The sequence below is a fragment of the Carassius auratus genome, chromosome 6 (genome assembly GCF_003368295.1).
Source record: "Carassius auratus strain Wakin chromosome 6, ASM336829v1, whole genome shotgun sequence".
In the NCBI taxonomy this organism is placed as follows: Eukaryota; Metazoa; Chordata; class Actinopteri; order Cypriniformes; family Cyprinidae; genus Carassius; species Carassius auratus.
In genome coordinates this window covers 11,527,626-11,540,279 of record NC_039248.1, presented here as the reverse complement: position 1 = coordinate 11,540,279, position 12,654 = coordinate 11,527,626, and the positions used below count along the sequence as shown (strand labels likewise).

General features: G+C 35.3%; 1 protein-coding gene across 3 annotated transcripts in view; it reads right to left on the bottom strand.

Moving 5' to 3' along the window:
- The window catches only part of LOC113096436 (contactin-4-like), a 120,104-nt gene that overhangs the window by 96,718 nt on the left and 10,732 nt on the right, over positions 1-12,654 (bottom strand). For all 3 annotated transcript variants that reach the window (XM_026261833.1, XM_026261821.1, XM_026261826.1), the window contains exon 2: positions 6,484-6,619. In XM_026261833.1, coding sequence (XP_026117618.1) covers positions 6,484-6,571 — 88 coding nt within the window. In that variant the 5' untranslated portion in view covers positions 6,572-6,619. The remainder of the gene's footprint in view (positions 1-6,483; positions 6,620-12,654) is intronic.

Sequence of the window (12,654 nt, the reverse complement as noted above, 5' to 3'; positions counted from 1 at the left end):
TAAAAAAACAATGTTTAGTAGGATTGCTACCGCTAAATCAAAACTCCCCTAAACTAGTAGTAACTAAAGCAATCAATTACATGAAAGCAAACCAGACTTCTAACCAACCAATGGGCTTGGTTTCAAGCCCACTTGAAAAAGCTGCAGCACCTCAAATTACTCTGACATCAAATAGACACAGGATTTATTCTTTCTCGCATAACTCTCAGTGTCTATCTTTGGAGATCAATAAAGCTTATACCATGTGGACTCAACCCACTGATCTGGGCACAAGCAATCCAACCCCTGATGCATAAAAACCTGAAGTGTCACTAGAACAAATTACTGATGTCAGTATAGTGGTTACTCATAGTTTCATCATTCCATGTGAACTCAATTGATCAAAACATGCAAAACAACTTAAATACAAAAGAATTCTTCAATTCAAAAGAACATATTTTTGTAATAATATAAATGTTCTCAGTGTCATTTTTGATCAGTTTGATGCATATTTGTTAAAAAATATATACATTTATTTAAAAAAAGAAAAAAAATCTTAATGACCACAAAACAAAACATTATATGATACAAATATTACACTGTTAGAGTAAACATTATGCATGCAGGTCATATTGTTGTCTGTCCAGCCCGGTGTCTGATATGGGCCACATTTAAAAGGTCATGTCCACAACCTCACAAAAAACATCTGATTTTAAATGGAAAATAAGAATCCTGGTCTGTACTATGCAATATAATAAGAGTGCCTTTGTCTATGATACTAATGAAGACAATGGATGAGCTACACATCCTCACCACACAAGAAAACCAAACATGTATTCCACCTGGGATAGAGTCAGGTAGAGCACACATGCACACGCATACACATCCAGAGGCACGCAAACCAATTAAGATTCATATTACCAATTCATATTCACAAGCACAGAGGCGTGTAGAATATGTGGTGTGAAATGTGATAACATACGATACACAGCTCAATGACTACACTATTGCTTGCTAGTAGAAAGACAAACACTCGGGATATACGCACGCTCTACATCCGCACACGAACAGCTTTGAAGAAAAAGATCACACAATGTGATTGCATAGTTTTTCAATATAGAGAGTCGTGGAGGCGAGTCATTTGGTGTTCTATTAGCATTTGTATGCGCCGTGCCAGCGGTAGGTCGGGCAGACAGTGCTTCTTAGAACATAACACCTCACGGAAAGCAAAAATTGTTTTGTGAAAATGCTGTTTACAGAATCCCCACTGGGCCTCGCCTTTACAAGCCATGAATAACTTGGTCACCAAATGATGGGTTTCTGGGTCCCGCTGTCTGCCTTTTCACCTGTGAGTGGTCTATATAAACCAGACATACAAAATAAAAGCACAGGAACAAAGACTGTGTCTGAGCCGATTGCTGTATTGGGAAACGATCTAACCCGCGAATTAATCAGAGAAGCAGATGCACTTAAATTATTTTACGCCCACAGTTCAAGCAAATGTCTAATGACAGCCCGTCAAAGACAGAAAATTGTAGGAAAGAACTACGATAGCCCCACAGTTAATTAACAGAATATACTGCTATATTTCAAAATCCACATGTGTAAATGACATTTAAGAGACGCAGAGGTTCAGTTTTCAGTGAAAAACAACTTTAATTTCAACCTTCTCAAAGTTTCAGAAAAAAATATCTTTCATAGCACACTTTTAGCATCAGATTAAGCACTTATTGGCACCAGTTCCTTTCTATTTTTAAGAGACATTGCCTGCCAAAACACACACACACATAAAAAAACAACAACAACAACAGCAACACCATAGAATAACCATTTTTAGTGTGATGAACATTTAAAAAATCTAAACTACCTTTTTCCAGTACCTTTTGTTGTTTTAATGGATGTTAAATTGTTCTTCATGGAACCACAGATGAAAATAAATAACCTTTATTTTTTTTAACAGTGAATTCTGGTGGGGAGAGTCATACATGTCTGGAATGTATAAAAATTTTAGTTCTAAGTATTATTATTATTATTATTATTATTTTTAGAAATGAAATATCAAATGGTTCAGATGTTTTTTTGGAATTAGGAATTGCATCATTTTGTTTGCAAAAATGTTGCTTCCTAATAGCAGCTAATGGCAAAGAGCACTTCACTGTCTGGAAAAAATGTGTAATCAAAGACTGGGCAAATGAAACAGCTCAGATGGTAAGGGAAAATGTCAAGTGGTTTGTTTGTAAGTTTGTCTGGCTCAAGTATTGAACTGCCACATGCATGCTTCATATAAACCACTGACTGCAAGAAACAAACATCTCAGGCCTTTTAAGTTTAACTCACCTGCTCAAATGTAAAACCAAATCACGATTTAGCTACATTCACCTACGCCTTCTCCAATTTCCTTTTATTGCATCATTTTCTGTTTTGATTTACCTCAGTGGAATGCTTCAATGTCACTTTGTGTCTTTTCAGATGGTGTCTCAGACGGATAAATCAAATGGCACAGAATAGGGGAATTAAAGTTGTGCGGGGTGAGAGTTAAAATGTGTCAAACCCGGCTGGATTTTCTTCTGTTATGTGCGTGTATATGTGGTTATCTGTGAGCATACTGTATCTGTGAGAAGTGATGAATAAAATTTAAGAGTGGCGAAAACATAAGTAATTTGGGAATACAGATTGGGATGCAATTCATTTTACGTTAGTTAAATTACTTTTGAGTATTTATTTCTTAAATGAAATGCTGCATCATGCAAACATGTTTTTGCCAAACTTCTCATTTATGAATCAGATTTTTTCCCCAATGAGATAAAATGGTTAACTGACTATCAAAAAAAAAAGGCTTTACCACGTGGTTGCTTAATATGCAGATTTTTTTTCATTGGATTTCCATAAAAAAATAAATATACATACCAATACCCTTTTATAAAAAGACCATTGTATGGAGAAATTGACAGTTCACCCAAAATTTTAACTGTCCACATTTACCTGTATGACTTTTTTTTCCTCTGAAGAAAAAAGAAGATGTTTTAAATAATGTTGGACCCAACTGACTCGTTGCATGAAAAAAATAGTCATACAAATTTGGAAGGACGCAAGGTTGAGTTTAAAAAATAAAATAAATATAAATACAATAAGATAGTTCAACCAGACATGACAATTCTGAGATATATATTTACCCTAATGTCATTCCAAACCTGTATAATTTCTTTCCTCTGTAGAACACAAAAGAAGACATTTTTAGCAATGTTTTGCCCAACATTGGACCACACTGACTTTGTTTGTACAAAAAAGAAACCCCTTACAGGTTTGAAAAGACATAAGGATGAGTAAATAATGATCACATTTTCATTTTTTGAGCCATATCTTCTGCCAGAAAGGGAAATCATGTTGCTTGGAGTATTCCTTGAATCATGACAGCGTGTTGAAGAAACCCAAATCTAAAATAATGAGCCTGGCCCTGAGTCAATGAGAACAAGAGAAACAGACAGGGGATTAGAATGCGGCGTGTGTTGGTTGAAGTGTGTGTGATGCTAAGGTAATCACATGCTAACTGGGTGGGTGATCAGGGTGGAGTGACGTGTGTGTGTGTGTGTGTGTGGCAGACAGCTCGCCCCTGTCACTGTGCACTGCTGTGAGAGAACAAAGGAAGATGCCTAGCAGGGGATGGAGATCATTGCGGTCCCCTCTCAGCATTCTGAGCAGTCGCCCTGCCAAGCCTCATCTTTTCAGGGGCAAACCTTCCTCGTCTCTGCTGTTCGGCAGGTTGCACGACCTTTCCTGTCAGTTCGGGATTAAAAGGGAATACAACACTACAAAAACCAGTGCCACCCACCACTAACTGAAAATACAAGGCAAGAACAAAGATCCCTCAGTGCAAGAAAGTCAAGTACCACCAAACACAGTGTCTTTTCTGATCCAAGCATGTGTTGGGAGATAATGTAACTGAACAGATGTTCACCCATAACTGAAGATTCTGTCACTATTTACTCAACCTCATGTGATTCACATTCATTGTAATTGCATGGAAAAGAGCGGCCAGTGTGGAAGAAAAGAAGTCTCACATTAGGTGAGTGAATTTCCCTTTGAAAGGGAACTTCAGTCTTCAAATACAAATTCTGACAACATTAAACTTGAAGTTCAGAGAACTTTCATAGAATTTATTCTGCTCCTTTCAGCAGCTTCATTTTCCATGCTGTCATGTGTTAGTATAAACACTACAGATTTAAAAGACACATAAACTCACTCCTTTCCTCATTTAGAATAATATGTGACCCTGGACCAGAAAACCAGTCTTAAATCGCTCGGGTATATTTTTAGCAATAGCCAAAAAAAAAACACATTGTATGGGTCAAAATTATTTTTATTTAATGAAAAAATCATTAAGATATTAACTAAAGAACATGTTCCATGAAAATATTTAGTCAATTTCCTACCGTAAATATATCAAAACTTACTTTTTGATTAGTAATATGCATTGCTAAGAATTCATTTGGACAAATATACAGGCAATTTTTTTTTTTTTTTTTTTGCATATTCAGATTCCAGATTTTCAAATAGTTATTCGTATCTCGATCAAATATTGTCCAATCCTAATAAACCATACATCAATGGAAAGTATTTTTTTCTTTTTTTTTCTCTCTCTCTCTTTTTCAAATGATGTATAAATCTTAATTTTGAAAAATTTACACTTGGTTTTGTGGTCCAGGGTCACATACTGTATGTGAATCAGATCATAACTATTTTAAATGTGAGCTTCTTCTTCTTCACCACTCCTTGAGGACATTCTCTCAACCAACTAAATGAGATGCTTCGGCACTTGCTGGCATCTTTTCCTCAAAAAAAAAAAAAAAAAAAAAACCCTCCCACTACTATCACCAAAGCCAAAGGTAAAGAAAATGCGCAAATATACATAAGTGATGATAATTTGAATCATCTGTGGATCTTTCTCCTTCATTCCTTAAATGTGAACTAAAGTAGATAATTAGCAGTCTGTCATCTCACTAGTTGATTAAATACTTAAAAGAAGGTAAAAAGTGCTAATTTCACACAGACAGTGTTAAGTATGAGAAATGGGACTGCTTCTCAGAATCAGATTATGATTGATGTAAAAGAGCCCTCAGGTAAAACAAAGAAAGTATTAATAGAGATAATAGCCATTTTAATTGTTCCTTAATGAAATATGAAATTCAAGATACGAGTTTAAATACACGCGTATCACCATTTCCTCTCTTTGTACATTAATTAACAACAAAGACTTTATAGATAGATGAGGGGGGTGAGTTTTACTTCCCTACAGCTCTTATTTTCTCTTTTAAGACACTGTGAGTGGGAAGGATCATTGACTTCAATGGTGTTGCACGGTATGAACTTTATAGGTTTGTAACTAGTTTGTGTTAACTAAAATGTCAATGGGGAACAATTTCCATAGTATTTCCCTCAAATCATCCACCTCACAAAACACAAGGGTTAATCTTGTTAAAGTAAGCACTGAAAGCATTTGTCAGTGATAAGAGAATAAGATGAAAATACACTTTACTGTGATTAATTAAAATCTTACGAGACACTGTTGATGATGATGGTTATATATATGGATATATTAAATATATGCAAAATATAAACATTACAAGTACATTGCAGAGAAAATGAAGCAAATGCACAGGTTAACTTGAAACAAATTACACACCAATTAAATTTAAATAAATACATTTTAGTCATTTTAAAGGACATTTTCATTAAAATACAAAAACTTAGTAAAACAATTTAAAAATGAAAAAAAAGCATCGTAAAGCACAAGAAACCCAATCAATCAACCAATCAATCAATCAATCAATCAATCAATCAATCAATCAATCAATCAATCAATCAATCAATCAATCTGTCAGTCGATGAATCAAATCAGCCTTAATGTAACACTGATAAGAGCTAAACATCACACTTCTTTAGCTCTGTTTTCCTCAAAGTAACACTCAGTAATTGGCTTTCTGTAACAAGTCGTTTTCAATTGTGCAGCACAGAGCACCTCTGGGTCAGTAGCGTCCCCCAGAATTTAATTTCATACCGCTATAAATTATATCAGTCTGACAAAGAATAAAGATTTGGATTTCTCCCTCTTCTTGATTAAATCTCACATTCTTAGCTATCAGTACATTCAAATTAGTATTTTTCATCTTAGTATCCTATCTTGCAAGCCGATCATCTAATTTATATTCAAAACTATCAAGCAAACAGCCGCCAGCCCTTCCTCTCGGATCTGTCCGCTGGATCCTGTTATTTACTTTAACAATTGCTCTCCTGTTAACTGAACTACTCTTCTTTGCAACTGCTCTTCTCCTTTTGAATGATTAGGCATATTATTTGCTTATATAAATTGCATCCGAGTTGGCTGCAATCTCTGGGTGACGTCTTTTCAGACAGACCCCTGGTCTATATACATAGGGATACGGAACCAGACTTCACAAAGAGGAGCTGCCATGCATGCATCAGAAGTTCTTAATAAGATACTTTTACCTGCAAGGCTCCCCAGGAATGACTGCAGAACCAGCAGTTTCCATAGCAACTTCATCTTCACTTTGGTATGGTCAAAGTCAACTCGCATCCAATCACGAAGGTATGGAGGCCTCTCTGTGGTTTCTCGTTCTTCACTCTGCAAGGAACACAGAAAATAGGTGCTTAGTTTGATTCAAAGATCCTTCACTCTGGTTAAGTTCTAGTAATAGTTGACCCAGTTCAAATGCGGAGTGCTGCCATAATGTCTCACTATTTCAATTCTGATTCAGTTCTTCTTGGCACCTGAAATAAACATGTTGAATTTGCTTTTCATTATAAAATTATGCTCACCACCTACACTGTAAAATTATTTTTTGATTATTGGAGTACATTTACAAGAAGGTACCATTTCAGTTTTATACTTCAGAATTTCAGGCATAATTCAGTGCATTACTTGCGGTTTCTTTTTAATAGTTAAATGTACTAGCAATGTCCGAGTGGAAACTGTTACAGCAGTTTTTTCAGTGCCTTTTTCTTCTGTAATGTGACATACTGCCAACTGAAGCACAAAAACAAAAGTGCTTATAAAATGTGAAAATTACTTTCAAAATGAATGCATTACAAAATTGCGTTACTCCTTTAAAAAGTAACTAACTACGTTACTTAGTTACTTTTTATGGAAAGTAATGCGTCACGATACTTTTGAGTTACCTGTCCAAGGCTTGCTTTTTTGATTTTAATATAAAAAAAAATATTTTTTTCCAAATGTAAAAGCCTTTTACATCAAAAGTGTAATATGGTTCAGGCTGAAGGAAATGTAAATTCACATCTGTAGAGTAGAGTTTGCCGCTCAAACTAATTACATGAAGAATATGATGGAGAAGAAAGTTCAACACTATTCAGCAATAATAAAAATGAACATCAAATGTGTCATTGTTGTTATTAGTAAGATTTTAATTGGATCATTTAAGGTCAGTAGCAAAGACATTGGTTAATAAAATAGGATTAAATACGTAAATTATATTTGTCTTCTTTAACATATTTAATTATTGCAGATTTGTATAATATACCGAGTTTGCATTTGACTGTTTTTATTCATTTTGAGGAATACTGAATCTGTTTTTGCGATGAGTAAGATGAGTAAATGCATGTTCATATTTAGTGTAGAACTACAATAACTTCATACACACAATGCTCTGCACTCACTCCCGATTTCTCTCAACATGGCAACATGAGAGCTGTCAGTCAATACATAGGAAACAAAGTAACTGGCTTTACTTATTTGAAAAGAATAACTGCATCTGTGTTCAGAAGATGAACAAAGGTCTTACAGGTTTAGAGCGACATGAGGGCGAGTAGTCCTTTTAAGTTTATTATAACGAGAATGTGATCTCATGTGCCAATTTGGGTCCTGATTCAATACTCTATAATGTAAGTTGTGGAGCTTTTTCTATATCAGTCCCAGGCTAAATAACACTTTCTTTCACACTCGGTACAGTTGAATACATTTGTTGAATCTTCACATGGCAAACTTCGACATCTACTGTGTGCTTGGTGTGGTTGAGTGGTGTTTGTAGTGAGAATGAGGAGAGGAAGCGTTGTTTTTAGGTTCTGTTTTTACTTCTCAGTTGGAGTCCCTTAGGGATCACCATGGAATCGGGACCAAGCACACATTGTGTCTAGGAAAGGAGTAATTCTCTATGTGTTTCAAGTTTTTGACAGTGCAAAGCACAAAAGCTGCTGGAAAAGGAGTGGAAATCAATGGGGTCTACTGTAAAGTCCCAGAATCCCCAAGCATAGCTTGTGTCTTTAAAATTTTCCTAATTTAGCGAAACAAATGATGGGTTTAATGAACAGACAGCTTCATTGTGTTTCTGTTGAGCACAAAACATTGTGTTTATCAGAGCACAAAATATTTGATATTTTTATCTGAAGATTCATTATTTCTTGAAGTAAAAATTAAAATAAAAATTATATATATATTTCACACCAAAATCAAAAAGAAAAATATTTTTTCATAAAGAAAGTTATACATACTAGTGAAACCCATTAAGATTTCTTGCACAGTATGTTAAAATAAAATGATAAAAAACTAAAAACACACACATACACACATTTAGTAGGTTAGGTACAATTCTGTGTATATCGTTTACTAAAAAAAAATATGAGATTCAACCAATCAGAATAAGATTTTTTCACATTACACTAATGATAATTTGGTTAGAATAATTTTGCTTAGTTTTTTTTTTTTTTTTTTTACTTGATTTTGTGGTGAAATATTCCCCAGACTTTACTAGATAAGGAAGCCTGGGCACAGACATTGAAAGGAGCAAAAACAAACTTAGAAATAGGTAATCTTCGCTACATTGGCAGCAATATAAACTTGAAAAATCAGAGCATAAAACACAGATCAATCTAATCTTTGAAGTGCATATGGATTTCACTGTGCTTCTCTATACCACTCTCAAATTCCTGTTCAGACCGGCTGTCTGGGAGGGTGAATTGAGGGGCGTTCGGTTCTGAACTACCGTCTGAGAAAGACAGATGTTAATGGGACACGGTGTGATTTATACAGCATTCTACAGAGTGAGCAGAGTAATCGTGAGAGGGAACATGTCAAGAGTTGCCTTGAGAAAAAGCCAAGTTCTGCTTTACAAGGAGGAAGAGCAGGAATGAATCCGGCTTGAAAGCATGACTGTTGCAGTGGACAAGCCTCGCCGTTTGCAGTTTATTAATTCAGCAGAGCCCAAATGAAAAAGATGCTAACACCTTTCCGCTCGAATATCCAGAGGCAAAATTTCCAAAGAGCTTTCCAGATTGAAAATCACAAGGGTTGCTGAGATTGAATCCACTTTATTTCCTGAAAAGTAACGTCAACAACTTAAGCTAAGGATTTGTCGACGCATCATGTCTAATATCTTATCTGTATTTCAATCAGTCCAATCTCCAGGTCACCCTCCACCCCTCCTCCTCAACCCCAGCTCCACCTTAATCTGCTCTCACATACTAGCTCTCTTTTCTCTGTGCCTGGGTTAGAGGGATATTTTCTTTCATCTGAAACCAGAGCGGCCAAGTACAGCCTACACTTCAGACTGAAAATCTGCTAGATCTACATTGATGTGATGTGCGGATATGGGTTTTTTCTATATCAAGATATGTCAATAGCAGATCCTCTATCACTACTTTGCCCTTTGGAAATGCCCTTTACACCTGGTAGAAGACAAAGGATATTTCCAATGGACAAAAAAGTAAGAGTTAAGTTCCTGATATTTTTATTGCCATTTTAAAAGGAACATCATCATTTACTCACCCACATGTTGTTCCAAACCTATGTGGCTCTCTTTCTTTTATTATTATTATTATTATTTTTATTTGGCACACAATGAAAGAGATCTCAAGGTTCAAAAATAGCAGAAATATCATAGTGAAACCATAAAACTAAAATAAAAAAATAAACCATTAACATTATATTCAAAATTATCTAAAACAAATAATACTGATTACTAATTAAAGCACTAATTAAAATTAAGCATGAAGCACTAATTAAATCTGAGATCTTATTTTCAGGGAATGATGGATAAAAGTTGGTCTATCTCTCTCATAAGACAGGCTAAAAATAATAATAATAATTAAAAAAAAAAATACAAGTCAAAAGTCTGGAATAGTGAATATTTTTTATGTTTTAAAATAAGTTTTTAATGCTTGCCATGGCTGTCTATATAACTGATTAAAAAGTAAAAACAGTAATAATAGGAAATTGCATTTAGACAAACTGTTTTCTGTGTTAATAGATTTATTTCAGTAAAGCTGAATTGTCAGCAGCCATTTCTGTCTTCAGTGTCAGCATGATCCTTCAGAAATCATTCTAATATGCTGATTTAGTGCTCAAAAAAAAAAAAAAAAAAAAAATATATATATATATATATATATATATATATATAAATTTTACAGTTCCATTGTAAAATGTCATTGAATGTTTTGCCCAACATCTCCTTTTTTTCATTGGAAATTATGTAGAAACAGCTTGAAAGTGAGTAAACGATGACAGAATTTTCACATTAGGCTTTTGGTTTCTTTAAATTATTATAAATACTAAATCACACCAAAATAGCAAGATGACAACTTTTGCCAAAAACACACACAACATTACATATATTTTACAGTAAAACAAGCAATTTAAACAATTTGCTAAAAAAACATATTTCTTAAGAAATGTCTCTATTAGCATGCTGTTTCCAAGTACAGGTTATTGCTGTGATTGATCGGAAGATCAAACGTGAACGATCTGATGACACGCTTGCACTGAAACGCTCTAAATGAGAGCCATTTCTTTCCTTTTTCAAGGGGTCAAGGGACAAAAACATTTAAATGAGGACCACTGAGCTCGGCCTTCACAGGCATGCTGATTCGACCACAAGCTTTAATTTGTAGCTGATACTTAGACATGACTGAGAAGGCCAACAAATGAGGTGGAGAATCCAGACCGCAGAACAAGCTACACAATTGATCCAGCAGAGGATGGGGTTAATGTGCTATTTCAAGACATGTGTTGATCAAATCTAGGGCACTCATGCCTCTCAACTTACAATGTGAATTGTTTTATTGTCTCCCGTTTGTTCACAAATGAAATGCTCAATCTTATAGTCAAGAACATCTCGCAACACACTCTCATGAAAACCTTCCTGTAGTGACTTACAAACTACACAAAGAATATGACAACACAATTTTGAATCTGATATTGATTTACAGTATGCAATTCAATAAATTAAGTTATTATTATATAACATACATAAAGACACAATATTCCCAGTCTCTTTTTGTGCCAATAATAAATATAGTTCCTAACAAAGCCTGTATAAAATCATATGATGCTTTTTAAAAGATTATTATTTTGTGTATTTAGTGTAACAGAATATGCTGACATGCTTTAATGTTAAAAAAAACACATGATTTTTCAAATACTGTCCATTATTGTAGGTCCTCTATGCCCCGCCTCTCTCAAACGTGTCGTTTTCTACAAAGTCCCTCCTTCCGAAAAGCGCCACCTGCAGCGAGGTGTACACTGATTGTCCAACTGACCCAGTGCATTGTGATTGGCCGAACAACACAAGCACTAGAAATGTAACGCCCCTTTCCATAATCGCAAGCTTCATATTTTAAAATAAATGTAAAGACAGTTAATAATAATAGTCATTTGCAAATACTTAAACTAATAACAAAACATACTTACAGTAGCTGATTCAGAAGCACCAGATTGTTTGTAAGAAGTCAGAATGACCTCCTCTCCTAGGTTCACGAAATAAAATGCATTGCTGTTCTGTTGTAAGTAATCTTAAAGATTCCTTAATGCATCTACTTTTGGAAAGCCAAATAAAGTGCTTTTACTTTCGCCTAGATACACACAGCATCTCTCTGACACGGCTGCTTCAACACCAACTGCGGTTACTGAAACCATGCCTTCTTTTTGCATGAACATTTGGGCAGCATTACGCAAATATTTCCACATAGTGATGTAGATATTTGGGGGCGTGTTTGAATGAGCCATTTTAGGGGGGCGTTTCAGAGTCTTAACTTTGATAAATCTGCAAATCTAGCTTGCAATCAATGTCCTTTGCATGTGTGTTCAAAAACTGTCACCGTCAAAAACAGCTAAAAAAGATTTTTGTTTTCTCTTCGAGCTGCCTTGGAGGGGGGTTGTGCATTTCCCTTTTGCTTTCTTTTTATAAAATCTATTTTCAAAGTGGCTATATGTTTCTTAAGTGACATGCTTCCATCTTTCATGCTTTTTTTTTTTTGGGCCAGAAAATCCCTCTCTCCAAACCAGAGAGGAGCCCAGGGTGCTGAAAGTCAGGCATGCATTGGTGCATCAATGACAAGCACTCAGAAAGATGGGTGAGGGAGTGCATGAGCATAAAAAAAAAAGAGTCACCGCTGCTGCATGGAGCTTCAGGCAATGGCTGATATAAAGAGAGTGGCTTAAAATGTCTTCTTATGGTTTGCAACGCAAAGCCGCACAAAAGTCTTTCTGCTGCCTCTTTCTGAAGCTGAGCTCTTTGTGTTGGCTGTAACCTTCATGGCTGAGCCACTCTGTCTTTGCCAATCTCGTTACAATGTAGGGAGCCGAATAGGATTCGCAGTCAAAGGTTCAGTGAGATCTGGCTGCTTTGTCACTTCCTCTTCACGGTATCTGTC